This window comes from Zeus faber (genome assembly GCF_960531495.2).
Source record: "Zeus faber genome assembly, chromosome: 8".
NCBI lineage: Eukaryota > Metazoa > Chordata > Actinopteri > Zeiformes > Zeidae > Zeus > Zeus faber.
Genome location: NC_137195.1, coordinates 13,985,034 through 14,012,146, shown reverse-complemented (window position 1 = coordinate 14,012,146; position 27,113 = coordinate 13,985,034). Strand labels below are relative to the sequence as shown.

General features: G+C 45.6%; 1 protein-coding gene across 1 annotated transcript in view; it reads right to left on the bottom strand.

Annotated features, from left to right (window-relative positions):
* The window catches only part of ttyh1 (tweety family member 1), a gene marked incomplete at its 3' end in the record, with an annotated part of 28,875 nt that extends 2,330 nt beyond the window's left edge, over nucleotides 1-26,545 (bottom strand). The window contains exons 1-13 of the mRNA XM_080006203.1: nucleotides 26,507-26,545; nucleotides 21,816-21,979; nucleotides 19,755-19,984; nucleotides 5,757-5,868; nucleotides 4,753-5,090; nucleotides 4,394-4,489; nucleotides 4,209-4,281; nucleotides 1,991-2,066; nucleotides 1,767-1,822; nucleotides 1,365-1,457; nucleotides 1,166-1,258; nucleotides 926-1,065; nucleotides 95-262 (exon numbers count right to left, since the gene is read on the bottom strand). Coding sequence (XP_079862329.1) covers nucleotides 95-262; nucleotides 926-1,065; nucleotides 1,166-1,258; nucleotides 1,365-1,457; nucleotides 1,767-1,822; nucleotides 1,991-2,066; nucleotides 4,209-4,281; nucleotides 4,394-4,489; nucleotides 4,753-5,090; nucleotides 5,757-5,868; nucleotides 19,755-19,984; nucleotides 21,816-21,950 — 1,610 coding nt within the window. The 5' untranslated portion in view covers nucleotides 21,951-21,979; nucleotides 26,507-26,545. The remainder of the gene's footprint in view (nucleotides 1-94; nucleotides 263-925; nucleotides 1,066-1,165; nucleotides 1,259-1,364; nucleotides 1,458-1,766; nucleotides 1,823-1,990; nucleotides 2,067-4,208; nucleotides 4,282-4,393; nucleotides 4,490-4,752; nucleotides 5,091-5,756; nucleotides 5,869-19,754; nucleotides 19,985-21,815; nucleotides 21,980-26,506) is intronic.
* Nucleotides 26,546-27,113: the final 568 nt, after the last annotated feature.

Below are 27,113 nucleotides of genomic sequence, written 5' to 3'. Positions count from 1 at the left end.
CGGTAATCTAAGGTGTCGCCCTCTTCCTGCTGCGGCACTCGGGGCCATTCTGTCTGTCTGTCTGTCTGCGTGTCTGTGTGTCTGTGTTACTCACGGGAGGGGCGGTGCGCTAGAAAAGGGGGGTGTCCACCCAGGCCCTGGGTAATTATAGAAGGGGGGCAAGGCCCCTCGCTGAGACCCCGTGGCCGTCTGTCTACGTGCCTGATGGGATGTGAAGGGGTCCTCACTCTCGCTGTCAGAATCTTCGTACTCCTCAGAATCACTATTGCCGGCCGTGGGAGAGAGAGAGAGAGCGAGGGAGTCAGGGAAGCATCGCAATATTTGATAACCCATAATAAGCTCTGTGATTTATCCTCCCCAGCAAAGCAAAAAAAACAAACGTAAAAACAAACACTTTTTCTGCTATATCAGTTATTATAGTATATGCTATACTATATTACATATAGTCATGTATTCTATAGATACAGTGATACTGTTTAAAGCTTACTGTTAATTTGACAGAAAACCCCCCCAAAAAATAGTATTGCATTAAAAGTAATGAATAATTCATAGTAATGAAGCCTCATATTTTAATAAGAACGGATACAAATGATGAAACTTTTTTTTTATCAATTTTGAAACATTATGTTAACTTCCTCAATGTTTCTAGTTCTATTCAATGCTCTTTAACAAAAAAATTACGTGACACATCTGCAGTATTTGTCAGGAAAACCAATTCTTGCATTACAACAATGTAGTTTACGTTCATGGATTAACGTAGTGGCAGGATCCAATACTTGTGCTTCAATGCCTACTCCAAAAAAAAACAAAAAAACGACAACACAACATTTAAACAATTCCCTAAATAACATAGTTTCCACAAACACACACACACACACACACACACACACGGCAGAGAGCGAAAGAACACACAGGTCTCCCTCACCTCGGGAAGCTCCTCCAAGCTCCGGGGAGAGAGCAGAGGATGGCGGTGAAGGCCAGAGCGGAGAGGAAAGAGTAGAGAGAGAGGTAGAGCAGTCCTTCCATCCCATCGTAACACAGGCCTTTCAAGGAGTCAATGTAGTCCTGAAAACGACGAGAGGAAAAAAAATCACAATTGGGAGATTGGCCACGAGTGGGCGGAGGCGGGGCAGATTGGATGGAGTCGCGTCCGACCGCCGCACACCTTGTTGAGGCCTCGGCAGTTGAGGAGCGCCACCAACTGATGGAAGTTCCCCTCCGTGGAGTTGAGGATCTGCTGAACCTCCCTGAGCGATTTCTACAATGAAAGAAGTGGGTTTTTTTGTTGTCTTTTTTTAACACAAGAGAGAGGTTTTTCCATTTTGCGTTGCGTGCGGGTCCTGAACGTCATACGGCCGACTTACCCCGGCTTTGGGAAACTGCGGCAGAGCGTTTCTTTCCAGACTGGAGAGGTGTGTGTGGATGTTGGACAGCGCCCTCTGAGACTGTGTCAGTAGCTAAACACAACAGGTCAATGGGATTAAACTTTTTTTTTTTTTTTCTCCCCCCCAGGTATTAATGTTCAGAAATGCATGTTTCGAGAATTCTCATTTTGGTGGTTCTGAAGGGAAAATGCATACGGTACACCTCTACGGTATCCGACTTTAAACGCTAACGCTTGATTGCTGAACACAAGACAACACAGTGACCTCATTGCGCCTAGAATTTGCAAAACAACAAATGTTAATTTTTAGCTGTTCTGGATATGGGGCTAGGTGCATGATGTGATTACAAATAGACACACAGGGGGTACACAGTCACACTACCTGCTGAAATGGACTGTTTGTACGTCTGCTGCAGGTCAGGTAATAATCCAGCACATCTGAGTGGCCATTAGAACCATTAGAACATTACACAGCAGATCAATGCAAAGTAACAAAGATGCAAAAAAAACATTAGATGTCATATTAAATAGGGGTTACGTAACAGCGGCGCCGTTACTTTCTACTACTGTGTTGTTGCTCTCGTCTGGAGGAGCGTATGACCGTACCTGAGCTGGTCCCAGAGTTGAAGTGCGTGGAATTGAGGACAAACGTGTTTGGATCCGAGCAGAAGTCACTGAGCGCCTGGCGACCCAGAGAGAGAGAGTGTGGAGAGGAGGGAGGGAGGGAGGAATGGAAAAGGAGTGATAGGGGGAGGGCAGGAGAGAGCGATCACAGGGGAAAGTCAGTGAAGACCCACTGACCGACTGACATAATTACCTACTCAGATATCTGACGCAGCGTGCCGGGTTGTAGCCGGCCGTTATCGATCAGCAGGGGGGCGGGGGAGGGGCTGAATCAAACACCGCCGTCATCCCTGACCAGACCTGTCACGGCCTCCAGCTACATCTACAGAAGCGTGTCGCTTCCGAACTCCCATCCGTATCCCCTCCTTTTTTTTTGGTGGGGAGAACATCGCCGGAAAATGAGCGGCCGCAGACGAGGGACGGACGACAGCCGAGCATGAGAGCCCGCCGCCGCCAGAAGAGGGAGCGAGAGCCACATCCACACACGCTCGGCGCGGGAGGGGAGCGGGCCGAGCCCCCCGGGGCAAGCGGAGGGCGGCTGGCCCACAGCTGCTTCATTGTTTCCCTGTCAGTGAGCGGGGACAGAGCGTCTCTGTGCGGACCCGTAGGCCCCCGCATGGGACATCTCCCACCAGCTCCAAATGACACTGGGACACCACAGAGCACCTCCGCCTCCCGGCCTCCGGCCATAACAGTCGATTCTTCAGAGCAGACCTTCCAGAACCGTCGCCCCGGCCAAAATTTTACAGGCCGCTGGGGCGATAAAAATGAACCGCTCTCTGTCGGGGACATGAAGAAGTGCTCTGTTTCCCCATTTCTTATGAATATCTCGTCGGCTGTTCCACGGCGGCGGGATACACTGGTGCCGATGGGACACGAGCGCCGAGTTGTTTTGTTAGCTGGTGTTCATTCATTTGATTTGACTGATTCATTTCAGTCTTGAAAGCATCTTTCTGCTTCCTCATGCAGTTGAACCGTCCACTTCTTAGGGTGACACTGCCGCTACGCTTCCCATGTGAAACCACCCTCTGTTCTCCGCCATCACAGTTTAAATACGTCTCGGAGGTACCCGTGTAGAACAGTATCGAGCTTTGTGCGAGCCAAGCTTAATATTCATCCTCTGTACATCCATCGGGCGTGTTAATAGGTCGTGTAATAATCTGTTGAAATATGGATATAGTCTGTTAATAAAACAGATTGGTCAGGTGGATCGGAGTGAGTGTGTGTGTGTGTGTGTGTGTGTGTGTGTGTGTGTGTGTGTGTGTGTGTGTGTGTGTGTGTGTGTGTGTGTGTGTGTGTGTGTGTGTGTGTGTGTGTGTGTGTGTGTGTATATAAAGTTTGGTTGGGATTAAAATTCTGTCTTTGCTATTTGTCTGTATGGAGAGCGTGGAAGGACAGAGCCCTAATCCCTGTTCACATATTAATTATATTCGGGCAGTATCATGTTGTTGCATTGTTGTGAAGTCGCCTGGGCATTCAACTACCTCAAACGGGTGTCTACCTAATCTCTCTCTCTCTCTCCCCCCCCCCCCCCGCCCTCTCCCTCTCCCTCTCCCTCTCTCCATTTTAAAATAAGCCTGAGACGTTTTCTCGGCAGCTCCACCTCTTCTCTCGCTCTTCTTGAAAGCACTTATGTTCGTCTTCCATCTTTCCTCCTCAAAGCCGAACGCCCCCACACAGTGACGGCACACTTACATGCAAACAGACGCGGTAACACGCAGACACTCGCAAACACGCTCGCAAACACGCCTGCAAGCAGGCGCGCGCGCACACACACACACACACATTGAAACTTTAATCTCTGCCCTATTTTCCTGCCGTTTTGGTCGAGCGCCATGACTGCAGTGTTCCCTAGGAGGCAGGTCTTTTCACAGTTAAGCATAATGGCCACAGACACACACACACACACACACACACAAACACACACACACACACACACACACACACACACACACGCGCGCACACACACACACACAGTGTACGGTCTGTTCTAGAGCCCGCGCTCTTCTGAGCGAGGGATTCCTGACATCTCTTTGGCCTGCCCTGGAGGGTCAGGCCCCCAAAGTTCCCTTCCTTGAGCATTGGCCAGACAAACCCTCTGTAATAGCTCACGTTTATCGCCCGCCTACCCGCCCGCCCTCAACCCCATCCCCTTTCGCTGTTCCTTCCCCTTCCGGAACATTAGACGGAGCATACTCACCACTACCGTGGCCGTTTCCAGGCCCAGGGAGCCCCAGCTCAGGAATAAAGCCAGCCAGGCCAGCACCGTCATCCTGGAGGTGGAGGTGGAGGTGGTACAGGGCATATAGATTTGAGTGAAGCGGGCGCCCTGATGTTAAATGTTTTGCCCTTTCTATAGGTGCGATTCTTTCTGACTGGACTTACAAAATGAGCAGCCAGCGAGCCTGTTTGGCCAGGCCCAGCAGGATGAACAGACACACTATAAGGTCGAGTAGAAGCAGCAGCACGTAGGACAGCCACCTGAAACGGACACACAGGGGGGTCTCAGAAACACTACTCGAGCATCACAGTCTTTACCACCCAGAAAAATACGTAGTGTACTAAACTCAGTTAGACTGGATCTGTGTCCATATTCTCTTTACACTTCATATCTAAACGTATCCTTGATCAGGGCACAGTACGGAGAGCGTCAGTAAACACCGAACAAGCTATGGACATAGGGAATTAAGTGTGACAAGGTCAAATTCCATGCCAGTCTTACAGCTAGAAGGTTTTCTCAATACCTGTAGTCTTCATTGACCATCAGCGTGTTGGCCGCCCAGCCCGGGGAGAAGGGACTGGGCATCAGGCCGCCGGCGGGAGACATTGTGGGGGCCATGGAGGGGGGCACCGGGGTCAGGGCCGCGATGGGCGACCCGACGTAGCTGCTGTCGTTCCCCAGCCCCGCGTCGGCGGAGGTCCGGGCCAGGGAGATGGAGGAGAGGAGGTTGATCACGTTCTCAGACAACCTCCGGCAGTTCCGCGTGGACACCAGGAAGGGCTTGCTGCCCGTGAAGAGCTCCTCCATGGAGGTCAGGGGGCCGCTGATCGACAGCTGCAGCCCGGTGATAGTGTCGGAAATCTGGCGAGGAGAAAGGAGGAGGAAGACGGAGAGAGAGAGAGAGAGCTCAGTCACTCATACACTGCAATATGGAGTTTATGAAATATCGGAGCTGTTGCAACATCAAAAATGGGGTACCGGAGAGTTTTCAGCTTTTCAGCTGCCTTGTGTTATAATGAAAGATAACGACACATTAATCAATAATAATAATAATAATCAATAATAAATAATAACCGCAACACAGTTGTTCGGTTTTAACATGTTTTCATCCACATTTTGCTGTCTCACTCCACTGCATATGCTACACAAAGGGAAAATAAGGCTGTTATTTGTCTTATTATTTAGTGATGGATGGAGGAACACTTGTGCGCACTGAACTCTTTATTTAATCCATATATCCCACCATCCAGCCTGTGTGTTCGCGCAAATATTCATTTCTCTGCCCCCAATCCTGTCCTGTGCTGTAGTCGACAGCACATTCGTCGCCGTGACACGTAAACCACTGTCCGACCACACCAGCTGACCACAGGGGGATCAATATCACACTTGACAGGAGTTCACACTTTTTTCCTTCTGTCGACCTCTCAGCAAAACACGCACGCACGCACACAGCAGAAGCGTGCATGCCAGACAGGTGGGGTATCCTGCATGTGTCTGACATTTTTGCCGGCGGAGAACAGTACTTACCAGCAGATCGATGGAAGAGAGAGTATAATTGGCTGTGAGAAGAGACGAGGTCAACTGATACATCCCATCATTAGCCTCGCTGTTACCGTAGAAACCAACGCCTATGGCAACACTGAAGTGGGGGGGGGCGGGGGGGGGGGGGGGGGGGGGAGGGGAAGAAAAGGAAACACGGATTCAGGGCGGGGGTGGCGGGTGAGAGATAAAAGTGCTGTTTAATTAAGTGTGTGTGTACATATTAATTGAATCTGACATAACAAGGCAGAGCTGGTGAGGGCGCCCCGCACTGGAAGAGCCGACCCACACAGCGCGGCGAAGTCGGAGGCGACAATAAACCCGGTCCAAAAAGCCCCCCCCCCCCCCCCCCCCCCCCCCCGGGCCGCAGGGTTCAGCCGGCGAAATATCGGAAATATCAGACATAGCCGCATATTTACACATCTCTCCGTTATTCAAATATTAAGATTAAGTCGGGAGGCCAGATGTTCACCAAATCCCCGCGAGAGGAATGGTATGACCCAATCTCTCACGTAGTATGTGACCCAGATTAGGAATGCAGGGGGAAGATGAGGTGTGTGTGTGTGTGTGTGTGTGTGTGTGTGTGTGTGTGTGCGTGCGTGCGTGTATGTGTGCGTGCGTGCGTGTGCGCGCACTCGTTTTAGCGACACGTCAGGACACTTTTATGAAAGCCCACACCCCCCGATCTCAGGACGCTCCGAAAAATGGGGACGTTTATCGGAGCGTCCTCATTTTTCTGCGCTCACCACGGCGTTGTAGACCAGCCGTAAAATGCCCCTACGGCAAACAGCCGGGCTTACCTGAAACGTCCTCATATTTCACGATTTGACGTCTTCGAGCGTGTGAGTGCGCTCATGCTTTTCGCTCACACCGTGCGTTTTTGTTTGAGCAACACGTTCCAATGATTTAAGATAGATTAACTTGAATACACATAATCCATGACATCATAGTCAACTATAACTATAACCCCCCCCCCCCCCCCCCCCCCCCCCCCCCCCCCAAAAAAAAAAACCCCGTCATTTAGCATCAGGTAATATAAGCTAACGGGTAACACTTTATGTTACCAGCCAATGTTAGTGAATTAGCTGAAAGGAATGAAAAGGACTTGTGCCACATGGAAAATTCTCCAAACAGAACTGGAAGAAGTGTACCATAAATGAAGGTAATACATTTATTTTTTCTTAATACGACTAACTACTACTAACAAAAGTTATTTTCTAAGGTGTTGTTACATTTAAGTGTTCTTAACCAAATATGTTAGCCTCCTTAGCATTACATCGTTTTGTTTTTGTTTTTTTTCTGGAATTTATATTGTAATGTTTTTTAAAATGTATGGTATTGTTTGTTTAGTGCAGATAATGTTAATTGTAGAGCTTACAGTATTATAATTGTACAACAATATTTGTCTTTGCAGTGTTAAAGTGTTAATTCCTGTTATCTTAATATGCTAATGAGATACTGCATTCGTAAGAACATTAGTAAGATATGACTAAAGGCAGACTGATACCATTTGATAAATCCTTATTTGATTCAAATCAAGTATTGGTCTTTTCTGTATTCGTCTCGCTGACTTTTTTTTCCATCTTCCACTGTAGATTGTAAGCTAGTTGAGGAGCACATGGCCAATTGAAGAGCATGTCAAAAAGGAGAGCCAGGCTTAGTCCTGAGGCTGAGGCTAATCATTTCATTGTTTCTGGAAGTGACGAGCCCTGTTATAAGGTCAAATGGATCAATGACTATAAAGGTATGTTATACACACACTCTACACTTGTTGGGTCATACCATATTGGGAAGTCATCTGAAACACATTCAAGTCTTTTTAGCCGTAGATCTCACATGAAATTCAACATAAAATACTTCTCCTTGGATTTTCTTCGTTTTCAGATTTCATTTTGAATGTTGTCACCTTTTCGGGTCCTTACCAGTATGCAGCCCTGCAATTGATCTTTCCCCTTATTATAAAATCGTACACATTGATAAGCAGGCTAAATTGGTTTGATCAACTGCAATTCATAAACCTAATGTGTACTGTATTACTTAATACTTTTTTTTTTTACTTTGTTGTATCAGGACGTGGTGTATTTGCCTGTGCACCAATTGAAAAGGGATCCTTTGGTCCTCGAGTACCGTGGGGAGTTTAATTGCAAAATGAACGGGACAAGAGGCAGGGGAAGAATACAGAAAAGCAAAATGCTTTCTTGTTTGATTTTGAATGGAACAATGGCTCATGGTGGTAAGTAAAGCCCTATAAGACATCAGTAAGTCTCTATATCGTTATGGGTTTTGTGGAGAAAGCTTAAATCTGTTTCCTTCTTCAACTTTAGCTTAGATGCATCCTGCGAAGATGGTTCAGTGGGGCGACTGGTAAATGATGCCCACAGGTCCCCAAATTGCAAAACGAAAAAGATGACAGTGCAATGTAAACCTCATCTTTGCCTGTTTGCTATTGAAAACATCCGGGCAGAGAGTGAAATAACCTATGATTATGGAGAATCTCAGTGGCCATGGCGTGGTCTGGTAAGTAAATCCTCTTGAACGATTATAATGTATAGGATCTGTTAAATAATTATAAATTATATAAACACAAGTCCCTTCTTGCATGTATGTATATCTTCTTGCACCACTTTATTTATATACACTGATGATTATCTCTGTTTTAATTTAAAGCGATTATAATACTGAATATTTCTGACAGGTTATTGTTGTATTTTCTTTCAGACAAAAAGTTGCAAGATCCCAGCTCATACTTCAGGGGACCAAGAACTGAACCAGAGATCCACTCCATCCTTCCAACAGGTTATTACACATTTATTGTAGATCGTTTCTATTTAAATTAAATTGATGTCTCAGTTCATTCCAATATATAAATGAAATGGCTTCTTACTGTTTTACAACCAACCTTTTTGTGCAAAATGTTCACAATATCAACATTTCCATAACTTGGTTTAATATCATAGCTTCAACAAAATTAGCCCTACCATTTGACAGAACATACCGCCCCTCAAAACATAAAATTAATCTTTATTCTCACTAAATCCTGTTTTTTTTTTCTCCTTTTGGCAAAATTTTGCCCATTTAACATACTTCTTATCAATTTGCGTTATTTAATTACAATGGCAGAAGGTGGTAGGAATATATTGTAACTGAAAATGAGTATGATCATTAGTTTACTAACTAGATATGATCTATATTATAATACTGAATATTTCTGACAGGTTATTGTTGTATTTTGTTTCAGACACACGCATACGTGTTTATAGATTATATCAGGACTTGTGAAAAAAATGTGACAAATTGGGACATGCCTTTCCCAAGGTCCAAGAGACCTGGGAATCAGAATATTTCCATTGAATGATTCTAGTAATACATCCATCTGTTGAGATTTTGTCTAGGGCTATATTTTGTTCAGACCTTATTTTAATGCTTTATATGAGTACCTTTTCGGGTTAATGTCACTTATAAGGCCCATAGCACACACACAATTTTCAGGTTTATGTGACTCATAAAGACCCTGTTATACACAAAATAGGGTCTGTATTTTGTCTTGGGCCCGGTTACATATGTTGAAATGTCTGCATAAGGTTCATAGGTGTACAATACTTGACTCAAGCTTTATAAAATAAAACAATATTGTCATGCTCCCTGATGGCCCGGGTAAGGCCTATCCATGTTCACATAGCTCATAAATTATAGGAGTATAGCTCATAAATATAATATATTCTCAGTCTACTGTTTTAGTCATATTATTATTTATAATATTAATAATATATACAAATTTGTAGTAAATATTCACGTTAAAAAAAAGACGGAGCACTTTATGCCTTTCTTACTTTTATTGAGTGCCAGCAAACACTTTGCCTACTTCGCTTCTGTGCGTAAGGTAGTGTCGTAGACATGGCATGTTTGAAATGAATGAGAAACTGTCTCTATTAAAGCATCCAGCTTCTATGAAACATGAAAGTGTACAGCATATTCAGCCAACCAGTCTAAATAACGTTGGAATTTACAACACATTTAAGTACATGAATGCAAGTTACCGTACACAAGGCCTGTTACAATGCACCCATTCAAATGGTAATAGTTTAACATTTATAGAATTTGCCACAATCAACAACTTGGGACATAATAACTGTCACATAATAACTGTCACTTGAAAGTGACCTAAATTATACGTAACATTTGAACATGTGGGAGCTAGATTCAAGCCTATGTGGCATGTTTGTACAAGAACCAACAATATAAATCATTTAAGGAAAATAAAATAACATGAAAATGAAATCCACAGATATTAACACTAGATATCTGAGGAGAAGCTGCTTATTTCATCCCTACGAGAAAAAAAACAATGGACTGAGCAACTTGGTAAATCATTTCCAAAGGCAGAAAATGTGAAAGATATTCATAAGATAAATTGGAATTGAATGGTACCTGAGCCACAGTTAGCATGCTCTAGTTCTATCTATTCATCTTCCTTCCTATTCCTATTCATCTTTCTGTTGTGTATGTAGTTTTTGATGGCAACCCAGTCTCTATCTTTCAGAGCTACTGGCTCTGCCTGGAGGCAGGAGTCACAGTCCTTTTTACCTGGTGTTCTGCAGCTTGTTATGAAATTAAGCAAATGACTCTCAACAGCTTTCACTTCCACACCTGTCCACTTGCTTCTCACCTTCACAGCTTTGATAAATGGAAACAAAATACAACTCATTAACAATGGAACAATGGCTCTGCTAATGTGACAAATTGGGGATATGATACAAAGGATTCTAGGTAGTAGTTATATAATGTTATCAATACATTTTTCTGATACAGTAATGAATACAAAATGCTTACTAACCTTGCTTTCCTTTGGAGCACTTTGAAGAAACTTGGGATGTGACTATTTTACCATGTCTTGGTTGTGTGTTGCTCATGTTTACGTTATCCAAGGTGGTTGACTCAGAAGTGCCCTCCATGTTGTCCAGGGTGGTTGACTCAGAAGTGCCCTCCATGTTATCCAAGGTGGTTGACTCAAAAGTGCCCTCCATGTTGTCCAGGGTGGTTGACTGAGGAGTGTGCCTCTGAAGCGTCTGGTCCCTAGCAGTCTCAGTTCTTGAGCAATTCTATTGATTTCTACTTCATCTGGTTGGGTAAAAAAACTGTTAAGGCCAATTATTTAAATGGAGGACTAAGAACCCTAAACTATATTTCAAAAAAAGTTTACCTTCAGGATTGACCTCAATGTCATCCAGCCCTTTCCCCTGCAGGTTAGGCAGTCTTCCTTTTTCGATTGCTATCAACAGTTTGCTGACTTTTGCAAGCTGAAGGGTACTCTCTGGAAGCCGATAGAATTCTCTTTGGACACGGATGTCATGTCCTAGAAAGGTGGCAAGTTGATCCATTTCATTTTCTTTGAGATTTAGTAGTGTGGACAAAGTGGCAACTTGTTACCGCAATCTTGTTGAGGTGAGTGCCTCTGGGTTCTTTGCACCACATTGCTTTGCATACTTGCGAAAGCAGTCGGAGCCTCTTTAATGGTAAAGGACACCTGGTCTCGCAAACATGTACACATTCTCTTTGTGGAACTTCACACTCTTTCCTGCTTTTCATGAGGAGGTCCATAGCAGCGATCAGGTCAGGGGTTAGAAGCACTGGAACCTTTCTTGACCTTTTACCTCGAATCTCAACCCTCTCAAAGTGCTCTGCAAGCTTCCTCTCGAAGCCAGTAAGGCCCCTCAAAATATCGGGATTCAGCTCTGTAAGATCCCTGTAAGAGGTGAAAGTCTGAAGCTCCATTTTTGAAACGTCACCTTCCCGCCTTTTGTTAAATAGAACTACCTGCGTCAAAGTCACTTTAGCAAGATTTCCAAAGCTTTTGCTGTTGGGTTCTGACTCAAGGTCCTTCATGCGCTTAGCATGCTCAGTAGCAAGAAACTTGTGCAGCACCAACACATCCTCTGTAAAGGGTAAAACCTGTGGTTTATTCCATTTGGCTTGTTGAAGTGTTCCCAATGCAGCAGCTGAAATGGACTCTGTCCACTTTTTCCGATGTAGAGTGGCAAATTTCAACGGCAGGGCGATTTGCAATGATGGCATTGCATTGCACAATGCCTGCAACTTTGGCTAAACTGTGTCCCAATTTCAAAGCCAATGATGGGATTTTATATGAGTTGCTTTCGACATCATAACCAGCAACAGATCTAACTGCCTGTATCACATGGGGAAAGTTACATGGCATAACAAGGTCTTCAGTGCTCTTCAAAGGTGTTATAGCTCATGCCGTTATCAATAGTCTTGCCATCTCTCTCATTTTTTGTCGTATGTAGTCATTCCTTCTCTCATATGGTTTCCTGGAATTGAACAGTGACTCGCCGATAGAAAGGATTTCAGTTTCACTCCTAACAACCAAGGAAATATCATCCTGGTTCATTTCACAAGCAATCTTCCAAACAGTTTCCTTAACTGAGTCAGGTCTTGGTAAGTGCAGTTGAATCCGTTTTCGGCCAACTTGAGGCTCTTCCTCAACAGACTTTTTCGGGCAGTTTCTGTCAGGGTTTGCCCGGGTCCTTCCGGCATCGGCCACTAGATGCCGCCAGTACTGCCTCATCAATGTTGCTTTGTTTCACCTGTTTCTGTTTCTGATTACCCAGCCTCATTATGTCATATGTTTCACCTGTGTCTCGTTTTGTCTTTCCTATTTATACCCTGTCTTTTGTGTCCTTCCATGCTCAGCCTTGAGTTTTCTAGACTCCTGACAAAGCTCTCGTTTCCAAGCCCACGAAATTCTTACTTGTCTTTTGTCCGTTTTTTTTTGGTGTGCTTGTTACAAGTAAACCTTTATTTTTGCCACCTCATCGCTGCCTCTGCCTCGTTCTCTGCACCTGGGTCCACTCAGCATACAGCAACAGCAAGGCTGAGCCACAACATGGACCCAGCAGAGAGTCAGCCTCCAGAGATGGAACGCATGCGGGTGGCCCTGGCCCTGACACTATTCACAGGCAAAGCACTCTCCTGGGCCACAGCCATCTGGAACCAGTAAACCCCGGCCTGCTCCAGCTACCAGGCTTTTGCCGAAGAGATGCGCCGAGTTTTTGACCACCCAGTCAGTGGGAGGGAGGCGTCGACACAGCTACTCCGGCTCCGCCAGGGGGTACAGAGCGTAGCGGATGGATGGAACAGCGAGGCACTCATCGCGTCCTTCCAGGATGGTCTCATTGATGGTGTCAAAGACGAGCTGGCATTCCGGGAGGCGCAGGATGACCTGGACACGCTCATCGAAACAGCTATTCGTGTGACAACCGCCTCTGGGAGAGACAAGGGGAACGCCGTTCTTCCGCTTCACCACAACCAACGCGCAGAGCAGTCCTGGGGATGACGTCTCCCGAGCATCTCCGAGCTGTCCCGAGCCCATCTCCAGCATCAATGGAGGAGCCTATGCAAGTAGGCAGCACACGGCTCTCTCAGTCTGAGTATGACAGGCGGATGAGGTCATTTCCGTTCTTCCTGCCCTGAGCTCTCGGGAAAAGCCAACTCTCGTCCAGGGTAGGAAGAACTGTGACGAGGCCAACTTTCTCTCCCAAGCTCGAGGCGACCGGGGTCCTGCTGACTGCCTCCCTCGCCTGGGGAGATCAACATCACTCCCTCCAAGATGACAAAGCTCTCGTTCCGGCGCTGCAGGTAGCTTCCTGGATGTGGGGCTAGCAAAAGCCCTAAAGCTCCCTCTGGCACCTCTGGAGCATCCTCTCACGGTGACAGCCCTGGATGGAAGATGACTGGGCTCCGGCAGCGTGTGTCATCTCACCGACCCCCTTTGGCTGTCGTTGGAGGGAAAACATTCAGAGGTAATCGAGCTCCACCTCATCCACTCTCCTGAATTTCCACTGGTCCTGGGCTACCCATGGCTGGCCCGTCACAACCCACATCTGGATTGGGCCTCCGGGCGTCTCACCGAATGGGGTCCAATGGGGTCCTGCCTGCCACACCACCTGTCTTTGTTCCAATCCGTCTTCTCACCCCCTCGAGTCTCCAGTCCATGTCCAAGCTCCGGCCCCTTCACAAGTCCCAGTCCACTCCGGTGTTCCTGTCCGTGTCCTGGCTCCAGTCCGTATTCAAGCTCCCATCCACCCCGAGTTTTCACGAGTGCCCCACGAGTATGCCGAGCTGAGGGAGGTCTTCAGCAAGGGACGAGCCACCACTCTTCCCCCCCATCGGCCGTATGACTGCGCCATCGACCTTCTGCCTGGCACCTGCCCTCCTTGAGGACATCTCTTCTCTCTCTCTGCCCCTGAGACTACAGCCATGGAGGAGTACATCCGGGAGGCGCTCACCTCAGGTTTCATCCGCCCTTCCACCTCCCCGGCAGGCGCAGGCTTTTTCTTTGTGGGTAAGAAAGATGGCGGCCTGCGTCCCTGCATTGATTACCGTGGCCTTAACAAGATCACGGTCAAGAATGGCTACCCCCTTCCTCTCATGAGACGCAAGGCGCCACCATCTTCCCCAAACTCGATCTTCGAAATGCATACAATCTCAATGAGTGGAAGACCGCCTTCAACACACCCACCGGCCATTATGAATACCTGGTCATGCCTTTTGGATTGGCCAATGCTCCCGCTGTCTTCCAAGCCTTTGTAAACGACGTCCTCCGTGAGTTTCTCAACCACTCCGTGTTTGTCTACATCGATGACATCCTCATCTTCTCCAGGACCCTTCCCGAACACATACAGCATGTGAGACAGGTCCTTCACCGTCTGCTCGCCAATGGCCTCTATGTGAAACTGGAGAAGAGTGAGTTCCACGCCACCACCGTTCAGTTCCTGGGGTTTGTCATCACCGAGGGTCACGTCCAGATGGATCCTGCCAAGACCGAAGCCGTCAGTGACAGGCCACCACCCACCTCAGTCAAACAGGTGCAGCGCTTCCTCGGGTTTGCCAACTTTTACAGACGATTAATTCGGAGTTTCAGCACTGTGGTTGCTCCTCTCACCGCCCTCGCTAGGACATCCGCAGCCCGCTTCGCCTGGACTGCTGAGGCTGATGGGGTGTTCAGAGCTCTCAAAACGCGATTTACCACTGCCCCTGTCCTGGCCACACCAGAGCCTACCCTACCCTTCGTTGTGGAGGTGGATGCTTCCGATGTGGGAGTGGGAGCCGTTCTGTCCCAAAGGACTCACGACAAAAAGCTCCATCTATGTGCCTTCTTCTCCCATCGCCTCACCCCAGTGGAGCGGAACTATGACATAGGGAACCGAGAGCTACTGGCAGTCAAACTGGCGCTGGAGGAGTGGCGGCACTGGCTGGAGGGGGCCCAACACCCATTTATTGTCTGGACCGACCACAAGAACCTGACATACATTCAGGATGCCAAACACCTCAACTCCCGTCAAGCCTGATGGGTCCTCTTTTTCAATCGTTTCAACTTCATCCTGTCATATCCTCCGGGGTCCAAGAACCTCAAGCCCGACGCTCTCTCCAGACAGTTCGACCCTCCTGAGCTGGTTGAACTCCCCGAGCCCATCTTGGCTCCGGTCCACTGGGGAATCGAGACGCAGGTCCGGCAGGTCTGGCAGGCCCAAAGGAGGGCGGTCACCTGTTTGTCCCGAAGGCTGTCCAGGCACAAGTCCTGCAATGGGGGCATTCATCCAGCCTCACTGGCCATCCCGGGATCTCCAGGACCCTCGAGTTCCTCTGCAAGCGTTTCTGGTGGCCTACCATGGAGCAGGATGTCCGGTCCTTCGTCGCTGCCTGCATCGTCTGCACCCAGAACAAGAACCCCCGGTCACGTCCCATGGGGATGCTGCATCCCCTTCCCATCGATAGTCGTCCCTGGTCACACCTCTCGGTGGACTTCATCACCGGCCTTCCACTGTCTAGGGGCCACACCGTCATCTTCGTCGTTTTCGACCGGTTCTCCAAGGCCTGCCGCTTTATTCCTCTGCCCAAGCTCCCCTCAACTCTGGAAACTGCTGAACTCATGGTGCAGCACGTTTTCAGGGTGGTCACCAGCACCTTGGCTCCCATCACGAGGCCTCCTCCCGCGCCTCGCATCATTGACAGTCGGTCCGCCAGCTCCGGGACTCCCGCCGGGTCCGCGAGCCCTGCAATATCTGGTGGACTGGGAGGGTTACGGTCCGGAGGAGCACTCCTGGGTTCCGGCCCGGGATGACCTGGACCCCTCCCTGGTCCGGGATTTCCGATGACGGTAGCAATTTGCAGTGATGGTAGTCATCAGATTGTTTTGAAGTACTGGGTCTTCTACAAGCAACCATCCCTCCAGTGCCACAGCTTGCCACTTTGGCATTATGTTCAAAGTTTGCTCTCTTCTTAAGAGAGCGTAACAGCTCGCTTCTTTTGCGGGATCTTTTATCAAAGCTGAAAGCCATTGCAACATCAGGCTCTTCACTGTGGACGGATTCGAGATGTCTTGCCAACTTAGAAATGGCCTTTTTACAATAAAGACAAAATTGCTTCTTGTTGTACTTGCTTCCTTTTGCTGTTACTGACAATGATGTGACATTTATGGAGCTTTTCTGGTGTGATGTGTTCTTTAATGAATCCGCAGTGCAGCTTCTCACTGAAGTACAATGATTGCTGCCCATCTTTGAAGAACTTAATGTTCTAGGCTCCTCTGAACTGGTGGTACTATCCCCCTCTATGGTTTCGATTTCTTTACTCCAAGAACTTAAAATGGAGCATCCGAGGAATTGCCACATGAGTCTGGAACATAGTCAGCATCATCATAGTCTGTAGCAGCCGAAGATTCATCAATTAAGTCAGTAGAGGTCTGAAGGAAAATGGATAAAAAAATATCTAATTCTGTCAATAACTTATGCATGTATTAATAGCTAGGGTATCATACTACCTACAGTACCATCACATTGTGCATTACACCTACATACTCAGAATAATTAATTCTGGTGAACTGATTCAAAGATCTCTCAGCTATCTCTTTTTGAGCCTCCTCGTAACGATTCTCGCAACGACCATGATGGTCCTTTAGATTTTGCAGATGGCGCCCCTTTCTAAGCTGTACAAAATTAAAACTCTTACTTGGAATTTTTTGAAATGATGTTTCCTCACATCATTAATACCACAAGGTGTTAACGAAGAACATTTTTTAACTAATGACAAGAATGCAGCTTTCTCACCTGCGCTGCAGTAGAACACTGGTGGAAGGGTACAATTCCAGTGGACTTGCTTGCCTTGAATGAAATGATGAAGAATAAATATTTGTTTGTAATGAAACAGTACCGTGACGTGGAATTAGGATATTATGCATTAAAATGCATGTGAAATTTATTTTGGTTAACCATTTCCGTTACAATATATTCCTACCACATGTCTATCATAATAACCTTTGGGATGAGACTCAATGCTGAGTTCAAGGGCTGCATTGACTTTGCGTGTAGGGACCATCAATTTAAGTAATAATAATTCACACGTGGATCTGGGCTTTTTATGTAAGACTCTATAGAAATGGTCAAAACTACAATATCTTCTACCCAACAATATGAGGACCATGTAACACACACACTCTACTCTGGTTGGGTCATACCATATTGGGATGTCATCTGAAACACATTTAAGTCTTGCACTGACTAAGTACAAAATGAGGACATGACGACTGAACACATCTAAAGTCAGGCTTCCTGACTTTGAGTTATACTTTTGTTCTCAAAGAAAGCTGAAAAACCCCAACACTAATGTAAATGGATCTACTGCCATTGTAATTAAATAACGCAAATTGATAAGAAGTATGTTAAATGGGCAAAATCATTGCCAAAAGGAGAAAAAAACCTAGGATTTAGTGAGAATAAAGATTAATTTTATGTTTTGAGGGGAGGTATGTTCTGTCAAATGGTAGGCCTTATTTTGTTAACGCTATGATATTGAACCAAGTTATGGAAATGTTGATAGTGTGAACATTTTGCACAAAAAGTTTGGTTGTAAAACAGTAAGAAGCCATTTCATTTATATATTGGAATGACGTGAGACATCAATTTAATTTAAATAGAAACGATCTACAATAAATGTGTAATAACCTGTTGGACGGATGGAGTGGATCTCTGGTTCACTTCTGGGTCCCCTGAAGTATGAGCTGGGATCCCGCCACCTTGTGTGTGTGTGTGTGTGTGTGTGTGTGTGTGTGTGCGTGCGTGCGTGCGTGCGTGCGTGCGTGCGTGCGTGCGTGCGTGCGTGCGTGCGTGCGCATGTGTGTGCGCTTAGTCTGCGTATATCCATGTCACGGTGCCTCCCACAATTATATGGGGTCAAATGTATATGTCTTTCAAATAGCAGACACCATATTTTGGACAAATGGCCTTGATCTGGGGAAAAGGGGTGGGACATAATGTATTTTGAAGTGGTAATCTTCGTCATTATTCGATTTTTATCAAACTTGAAACAGGGAAACCATCCCTCCAAACACCTTTCACATCAGCCTTCCAGCTGCAATCACATCTCGAGTGCATCACATGGTATATGATAAAGCAACACAAAGTCAGATGGCATCTCACATTAAACCTCAAGCCTCTTCCTAGAGTGGACTGGAACACATTAATCAGCTTTATCCGTAGAGTTACAGTAATGGACCCAGTGTGTTGTTAAATCACACTATTAGATTTTGGTTTACGGCTAAAAGGGCTAATGGCAGCGGGGCATCCAGTCAGCTCCTGTATGCGTTGCTTTGATATGAGAGCATGTTGGACAGATGTCAGGTGGCATGCTGCTCTGTGGTGGACAGGGCACTGCGCCGACCTGCGCTGCAAACACACACACACACACACACACACACACACACGACAGGGCACTGCGCCGACCTGCGCTGCACACACACACACACAGACACACACACACACAGCGCTGACCTGCACTGCACGCACGCAGTGCGCTGACCTGCACTGAATGCGCACACACACACACACACGATTTCCAATGCTGCAACAGCATAACTATACAGTTTTGAAAACAAAACCATCCAATGTACAAACAATCAACTAAGTCACTCGCTAACTGTAATATAAACTCCCAATATAGACTTTTAAAATTTATTTTATATCCTTATACGCTATTTACTATAGTTTCCTTTGTTTTATTCTTTCTTGCCCACGGTGGCAAGGAGCTCCTCCTGTACATGTCCCACGGGGTAATAAGAAACATTTTGGTGACTGCAGCCCCAGGCTTCTGGAACCACCTTCCCAAAAATGTCCAATGTGAAGATTGTGTTGAATCTTTTAAAAGCCGTCTCAAAACACATTCTCATTTTCTTGTTTACATGAATGATTAACCCACTCCTTTAGATTTACATCTTTTAATTACACACCAACATCAGTATGAACCTCATTTTGTTATGTTTCTGTTTGGTCTTGTCTTGTCTCTATATTTTTAACAATTTAACTTATTTTTTGTATCCCTTTCCTCTGTAAAGCACTTTGGAGTAAAACTATTTTTGTTATTCTAAAGTGCTCTATGAATATATATATTTTTTATTATTTCTGTGTTTCATATGATGCCACCTGCTTTCTTGTAAAGCACTTTGTAACAGTGTTTTAAAAAGTGCTATATATACTGTATGTATGTACTATTTATTTATATATATATATATATATATATATATATATATATATATATATATATATAAAGCCTAACTTACTTACTATATAAATGTTATTATTTACAAATGCTGTATGAAAAAAGGCCACTGCACCCAGTCACACCAGTGGTCGAGTGAACCACCAACATCTGCGCGGTGTTGACGGGAAATATTGCTAAATTGGAGTCGACAACAACAGAACCATCAGAACCATCGGAAACCACCAGGTCCACCAGGACCACCAGGACCACCAGAACCATCGGAAACCACCAGGTCCACCAGGACCACCAGGACCACCAGAACCATCGGAAACCACCAGGGCCACCAGGACCATCAGAACCGTCAGAACCATCGGAAACCACCACGGCCACCAGGACCACCAGGACCGTCAGAACCGTCAGAACCGTCAGAACCGTCCTCACCAGCAGAGCGTGACGGCGGCCACCGCCACCCACGTGACGCAGCAGATGCCACGCCCCTTCCGCCCGCTGTATCCGTGACCCGTGCTGCCGTCCTCATCCTCCTCCTCGTCCTCCGAGCCCTCGCTCCGGTCGCCACGGTGACAGCAGCAGTAGTGTATGAGGAAGGAGAGGACCACCAGGAGGGAGATAACGAGGGCGATGGCTGATAAACTGGACAGAACCAGCAGAGTCTGAGGGAGAGAAAAGGAGAGGAGAGGAGGAGAAAGGGGGGAGTGGAGATGGAGGGGGAGATCAGACAGTGAATGAGTCAGTAAATCCATTTTTACTGCAGTAGAACGGCAAGATGAGTGGGTGAAATACTAACTAAACCTCTTAAATGCCATTCCTTGTCATGTTGTCCCGCCCCCATTAACACCCGCAGACGACGAATGTAAATGAGAAACCAAAAATATAAATTGTGTGAACATAAATCACGGATGACAGATCCACTCTACACTGGCATCGTAATCTGAGGAAAGGAGGAATAAGTGCTGCGTTTGACATGATTAATAGAATCCGTCTCCGCTGTTGATCAGGATCAGAATCAGTGACTTTATTTCGCCAGGTGCATTCCCATGTAGGCCTACTGGGAATTTGTCATGGTGATTATTAGCGCGTGTCTACGGACGATTAGCACCAAAAAAATCGTAACAGTCTGCGAAAAAGAAAAAAAATGCTAATAGAATAGTAATTAAAAGAATAAGAAGTAAAGTTAAAAATAAAATTGGCCAAATATACATAAATAACCCAAAAAATCAAAACAAGTAAAGTCAAATATATGAAATACACTGAATTTTATAAGAGATATAATGCAATAATATAATGCAATTCTATGCACAGGATAGGTTATTGGTATGGGTATGAATTATGGTCATGCTCTACGTCACTAAGTCAACATGACTGAAATGTATTTTACGACAACAGATATCTACGGCATTATCCCTTATCCATCTGCCCGTCTGCCACTCCTCCACCTTAACCCCTCTCCTCCTGTTATGCACCGCCATCCTCCCTACCTCTTTTTCTCTCTCTCTCTCTATCGCACCCATCCCAGTTTCCCCACGTTCTCCTGCGCCTGCCCCCTCTCTCTCTCTCTCTCTCTCTCTCTCTCTCTCTCTCTCCCTCCCCCTCTCTTTCTTTCTATCCACCCCAGTGAATCTCTATTAATAATCTGTGACCTACTTAAATACATTCACTGCAACTCTGTCTTTCCCTCACTCCCATTTGCTTCCCCCATTCTCTCTGTACCATTCCAGCTCCCCTCTCTCTCTCTCTCTCCCTCTCTCTCTCTCCCTCCCTCCCTCTCCTCTTTTTACTGGAGGATAATTTGCACCCCTCTCACTGCACCATGGGAAAGTCAAATGCGCACTGTGTGACATGGTTAGCCGAAGCTCTGGTGTTTTCAAAATCCCGTCTTTTGGAAGAATGTGAGATGGCAATTCGTAAAGAAAACCATGCGGGGCCATTCCGTGTTGGAATTTACCCGAAACAGACGAGGAAAGCATGCCACATCAACAAACTCAATTTTTAATGGTGCAATGGCAGCGCTAAGTGCCATTTGGAATAATGTGAAAGCATCTGGCTTTCTAACCGAGGGATTTGCGGATAATTCAGTGTTTCAGAGCACTGAAGGGGCCCTTATCAATAAGAGGTCAACTAGCTGGTAGAGATGCTACTTTTTTTTCTGCATTTTTCACACAATTTAGAGGTATCCAATGGAAAAAAAATAACAGATACTATGTCAACCATGTTTCAATTAACCCCCAAAAGAAATGTTTCAGATCAGATCAATTTGTATAGGACTCAATCAGTACAACTGGAAGTCAATTGACGTCATTGGTGAATCCGTTCTTACTTACATGATACGTTGGAATAAAGGACTTAGAATAGTTAGAATAAAGGACTGATAGTTTTGCAAAAACAATGGCATTTATAGCAGTCCATTATTGAATAACTGCAAGTCGATCTCACTTACCTAAATAAGCAATAAGACCAATACTGTGCATTAATGAGGTCATTTACCTGCTGATACTCCCAGCTGTCAGGGACGAAGATGTTGTCCCTCATCTGCATGGCCAGGTCCAGCCGGGGGAGGGCATGACACACCCTGACCCACAGGGAAGGGCTGTAGCTGGGGACCATCGCCGTGGCGGCCATACCTAAGGACAAACGTCCCCTCCTCCACCCTGCACGAGGAAGGAGAGAGGAGTCAGGGACGGGGGGTTACACAGCTGAGGGTACACAGTCACAGGTACTGTCTCACAGACACCAGGCGTCCCACTTGCTATCGTGCATATGGGGGACATCTTATGGAGACCCTCTATTTATCGGCTGAAATGACAGCCGCGTTGACTTGAAATGGCCTCACATTGACTTCAACAAGGTGCTTGGATCAGCACACAGATTATTCAGAGAGGAGGCTTAGGAGTGTTGTTGCCGGAGTTTGGTTAATTCACTTAAGTACTCCACGGTAACTTAGGCCGGTCTTAAGAGTTATGTGCACCTATGTACTGTATGCCACACAACCGAAAAAACATCACTTCAAAAAATGATTTTATATCGCAATGATTTGATAGAACAATGTTCCCACTTGCTACAATCAACCGCACCAACCTGAGCGTCCTTTATTCCTGTTTTACAAAATGGGTGAACTGTGAGAATGATCAGAACAACAGGTCTCCTGAGACAAACCTGTGAAAGTGTATAAAATACGACTGCATCAGGGTTTATTTTATACCTAGACCCAAAACTCAGGGTTACATTTTGGTCTGAGATGCACCAAATAGAGTATATTTGTGAATTAAAATAATAAAAATAATAATAATAATAATATTTTGAGGTTCCGTTTAAATATCCCTAAGGAACAGTGTTTTAAGAATTACGATGATGGTTGACGCAGTGCGGACACAAAAGAAAAGGTCGGTTCCTCCAATGGTTCTTAGAACTTCCCGCAGTGCGACGACGTCGTCTTTGAACGATTATAGCTTCCCGGTTTTGTAAAAACGCGGCACGAGTTACAGTTTTCCCCGAGTTTCCTTTAGACGCAGCCCCGGCCCGGTCTGTCTGTCTCGATGTCGGGCTCGCAAGCGGCTGCGGGGGAATGACTTCCGAATGACGAAGCTCGGGCTCGTGAAACGACGGCAAGCTTTTCCCACTCATTTCTGCCCCGAACGTAGGTCGATATCGATCAAACGCGAGCGATGAGGGCGTCTTGGTAACAAGATCTCAACCATGTCCCTGTTTCAGAGGCTTTTAGCCTGAAAAAAAACCCCAGAGATCAAAGATAAATAGAATAACATCCGAGCTCTCTTTATATCCATCTGATATCTGCCTCTCTTCTTTGATCTACTTTGAGAAAGACGTAGAAATTGCGTGATCTAGTGGTGCTGTGACCCGCCGGTGGGACTCGACCCGGAGCTGGTAAACAACTGCTCTAGTAAACAGAGGGGTCAGATTGCAGCACAGAGCACACGTCGCCTGGTCACTATTCACTCGACCGCTCCTTCGTCGAATTAGGAGTCTACCGCAGTGAATTATATAAGAGATATAGGGGGTTTGGTGGGTGTGAAATACCCTTCACAGCAGCGGACACGAATGGGAAAGAAACAAGGACCTAAATGGATTGTCAAAGAAAGGATGCATCGGCGTCCTTCAGGGCGCAACGGCGTCATCACACTCTCCTCGGCGCGCGGCTTCTCCGGCTAAATCCAAGACGGGAAAAGTAGGGTAAATACAAGGGCCAAATCCGGTTAGCCCAAACACACGCTGGAATCCTTATTACAATGGGCAAAGCACAGGGGGGGGGGGGGCGGACAGAGGAGAGGTTCCAGGCCTGCGATGCTGCTTGTGTAGATTAAAAGAATACGAGGGCTTTGCTCTTACATAGGAGGGTTTCAAGACAGCTTAAGAAAAGAAGACGAGCACAGAGGCATGGATTCATTATCGCAGAATTGCAACGTAAAGAAAGGGTTGCATTGCGCCGTTCGACGCTGGTGACACCGATGGATACGATTGTGTGTATTAGTATGATTGTTTGAGTTGAAATTTTAAAAAAAGACGATGCCTGCTGTCTCGGGGTCTCTTTGTATTTCTACCCAGCTGCTCAATTCAGCCGTTCAATTCAGCATTCGCCCCAAAATGCCACGTTCAAAATCCTCCTCGGCCAAATACCATCCCTATTGATCCCATAGCGGGGGGCTGACTTTTACGCCGCACGATATTTAATTGCAAACACTAATGAGCGTGATAAAAAAAATAAGTGAGTAGATTTGGCAGAAGGTTGCCGTACATGTCAGATGATTTCCCGCTCAGTTTTGTTGCAGTAAAGCCCCAGAACGAGTTAACAGCTCGCCCACAGGCCAGACAGGGCAGCTTAAGCCTATTACAATAAGCTTGTTCACCTTAATGGTTCCAGCAGCCCAACTGTCACAAATCAAATCAATGCCAGCACTCCATTTCCTTTATTAAAATTGTGTTAAACATAATGGTTCACACACATGCATGAGCTATGCAAGCCGCCTCGACAGCAACAGATTTTGTGTGACGTGTTTGGGTTCAGATCAGCTTTATGTATCAATGCAATCAGCCTTTAAAGCTTTATGACAAATTAGCCCGATCTTAGGAAGAAATACAGGGTTATCAAGTATTGTTCAGGTGTGTGTGTGTGTGTGTGTGTGTGTATAATGCAAGTCAAATTTCAACCTTCAAAACTTTTTTTTAAATTTTTTTTACCCTGACGATCCTTAATAATTTAATAATCCATGCACAGTCAGTGTAATTGTGAGCAGAGCTGGGTGATATATCAATATAATATCAATTTTGTGATATGAGACACAACATCGTGTAGGAATCTGGTTGTGGTAATATCGTGATATACATGTACGTGAATGTTTTTAAGTCTGCGTTACAGAAAAGTAATCGAATTTTCTGAACTTCATAGACGCCTCCACCTGCTCGGTTAAAATATCCACATAACTAATGGTTGTTTCTCAAACATTTCCTTTTTTGTAAATATCCTATGATAGCACCAGTCATCATCCCCAAAACATTGATATTGAGGCATTCATTAAAAAAATATATTGTGATATTTGATCGCCCAGCCCTACACGTGAACTCCATCAACTTAAGCATAATAAAACGGCAAAAGCTTTTTCTCATCATAAATATTTTCCCAGTAAGATTTAATGAGCTGACCTGCCACAGAATCTAGTCTATGATGTCATCTGGGAACAAAAACACAGTATCACAAATGAATCTATCAAAATTGGCGAAAAATAACACCAAACCACACCTACAGCGATCTAATAGTCAAAATGTAGCTAGGGTTAGGGGTGTAGGTATGATTGGGGTAGGATGGTGGTGATGGAGGCAGCCTACAGGGGCTGGGGCTGGGGGACGGCACTCCTTCAGCAGTAGTTGCTCAGCACTTGTCACACAGACGAAGCCTCAAGTTGATGTGATCTCTCCCGCCAGCTTGTTATCATGCCAGTTACCATTGCATAACTGAAGGCAAATAAATTTGATTTTTAGCTCACTCAGTGCAGTGGATGGGAGGGAGGAGAGAGGAAGGAAAAAAAAAAACTGCCTCTAAATCAAGGGTTTCATTCTGGATCGGAGCGTTCCCTCATTGTTCCGTTGCACTGAGCTCAGTCAGTCCTGGGAATGGCATTAATTCACAGAGTGTGGGACTCCATAATTTCTGAATGTACAGAAAGAGGCCATTTTGTAAGGCGTCTAATGAAAGAACAGCCAAACATGGGAAGCATCTCTTTTGTCTTTTTGTATAAAAAATCTGAATATAACGAATGAAGCTCATCTTTCACTTGGATTTACGCCCCACTGTGAGCACAGAATCCTCTGAGTACATTTTGAACTTGTGAGACTTATGATTAAATCATAGAAAAATGTTGTTTCATATCGATGCATATATAACGACCTCACAGCCACTGAAGGCATTATTAATGATTGCATTTATGAGACATCATTATGAAGCCATAACGTTCCAGTGACACACCACGCTGACATCATTTAAGGTTGCCTGAAGTATTTTATATGGCACCTGACTGCTCTTTAACGCCACAAACACAGCCACATGCACACAGCCACATGCACACAAGGTTTCTACCCGTTTTGTAATGTTCAAATATATCAGTAAATTTCCATTAACCGCAAAATTCCTGTTCAATTTCTACAATCTGCCCATGAAGTGAGTGCAGCCAGCCATAGGTAAGTGAGTGCAACTCATAGTCAGCAAGTCGCTTCAAATTGATGCCTCACTGTGTGCAAAGGCTCAACGTGACAAGTTGATGGTGATAAAATGCTTCAATACTACTGACCTAATTTGTAATCATATCCAGAACAGAGCATTCAATTATACTGCAAATTAAGCAAATCTATCAGGAGACATTTAAACCGTCACAGTAAAAGATGGGAGGTGGGGGTGAATCACACTGATTAACATATCTGTATTTATAGTAGAAATTCCATAAATGAGTTCCATAAAATAAACATGTTCTCAATATTAATGGTGTAGAATACATCATCAGTCCACATGCCATGGCATTTAAAAGCACAAGACCCACATTGGCCATAAATTCAAGCGGTGTATATGTGCATGTGCAAGCCCCTTTTACTCAGCCACTCAAAAATCTTTGTGACCAGACAGATGATGAAGCCATAATGTAAGACTGTCTGAAGAGTGATCAGCCGCTTACCTTTGACTGTAGTGTTAGGAGGGTTCTCTGTCCTTTGCTCCCTTGCTTCTCTCCGGTTTTTGGTGAAATATTTACCCACTCAACGGGGAACACTGCCAGCCTTCAACGCTTGATGCTTGTGAAGAAAAATCATCATTGAAAAAAATAGGCTTGAAAACATGCCAAAAAAAAAAAAAGTCAAAATGTTAAAAGGGTTGAGGAGAAATAAAATGGATTGGATAATTATTTTGGGTTAAATATTTAAAAGCCTGTAACTGTGTGGTTGTCTGGTCACAGTGGAGAGGTGCTTGTGTTGATGGATGAGTGGAGCTCTCGGTGAGAGCGCGTAAGAGAGAGAGAGAGATGGAAAGAGAGGGAGCCAGAGCGAGCGAGCAAGCAATAGAGAGAAAGCGAGAGAGAGAGAGAGAGAGAGAGAGAGATGGAATGGAAGGAAGGGAGAGCCTGGAGAGGGACAGAGAGCGAGGGGGATGGAATGGGAGAGGGAAAGGGGAGCAGAGAGAGAGAGAGAGAAAGAGATGGAATGGAGGGAAGAGAGAGCCTGGAGAGGGACAGAGAGCGAGGGGGATAGAATGGGAGAGGGAAAGGGGAGCAGAGAGAGAGAGAGAGA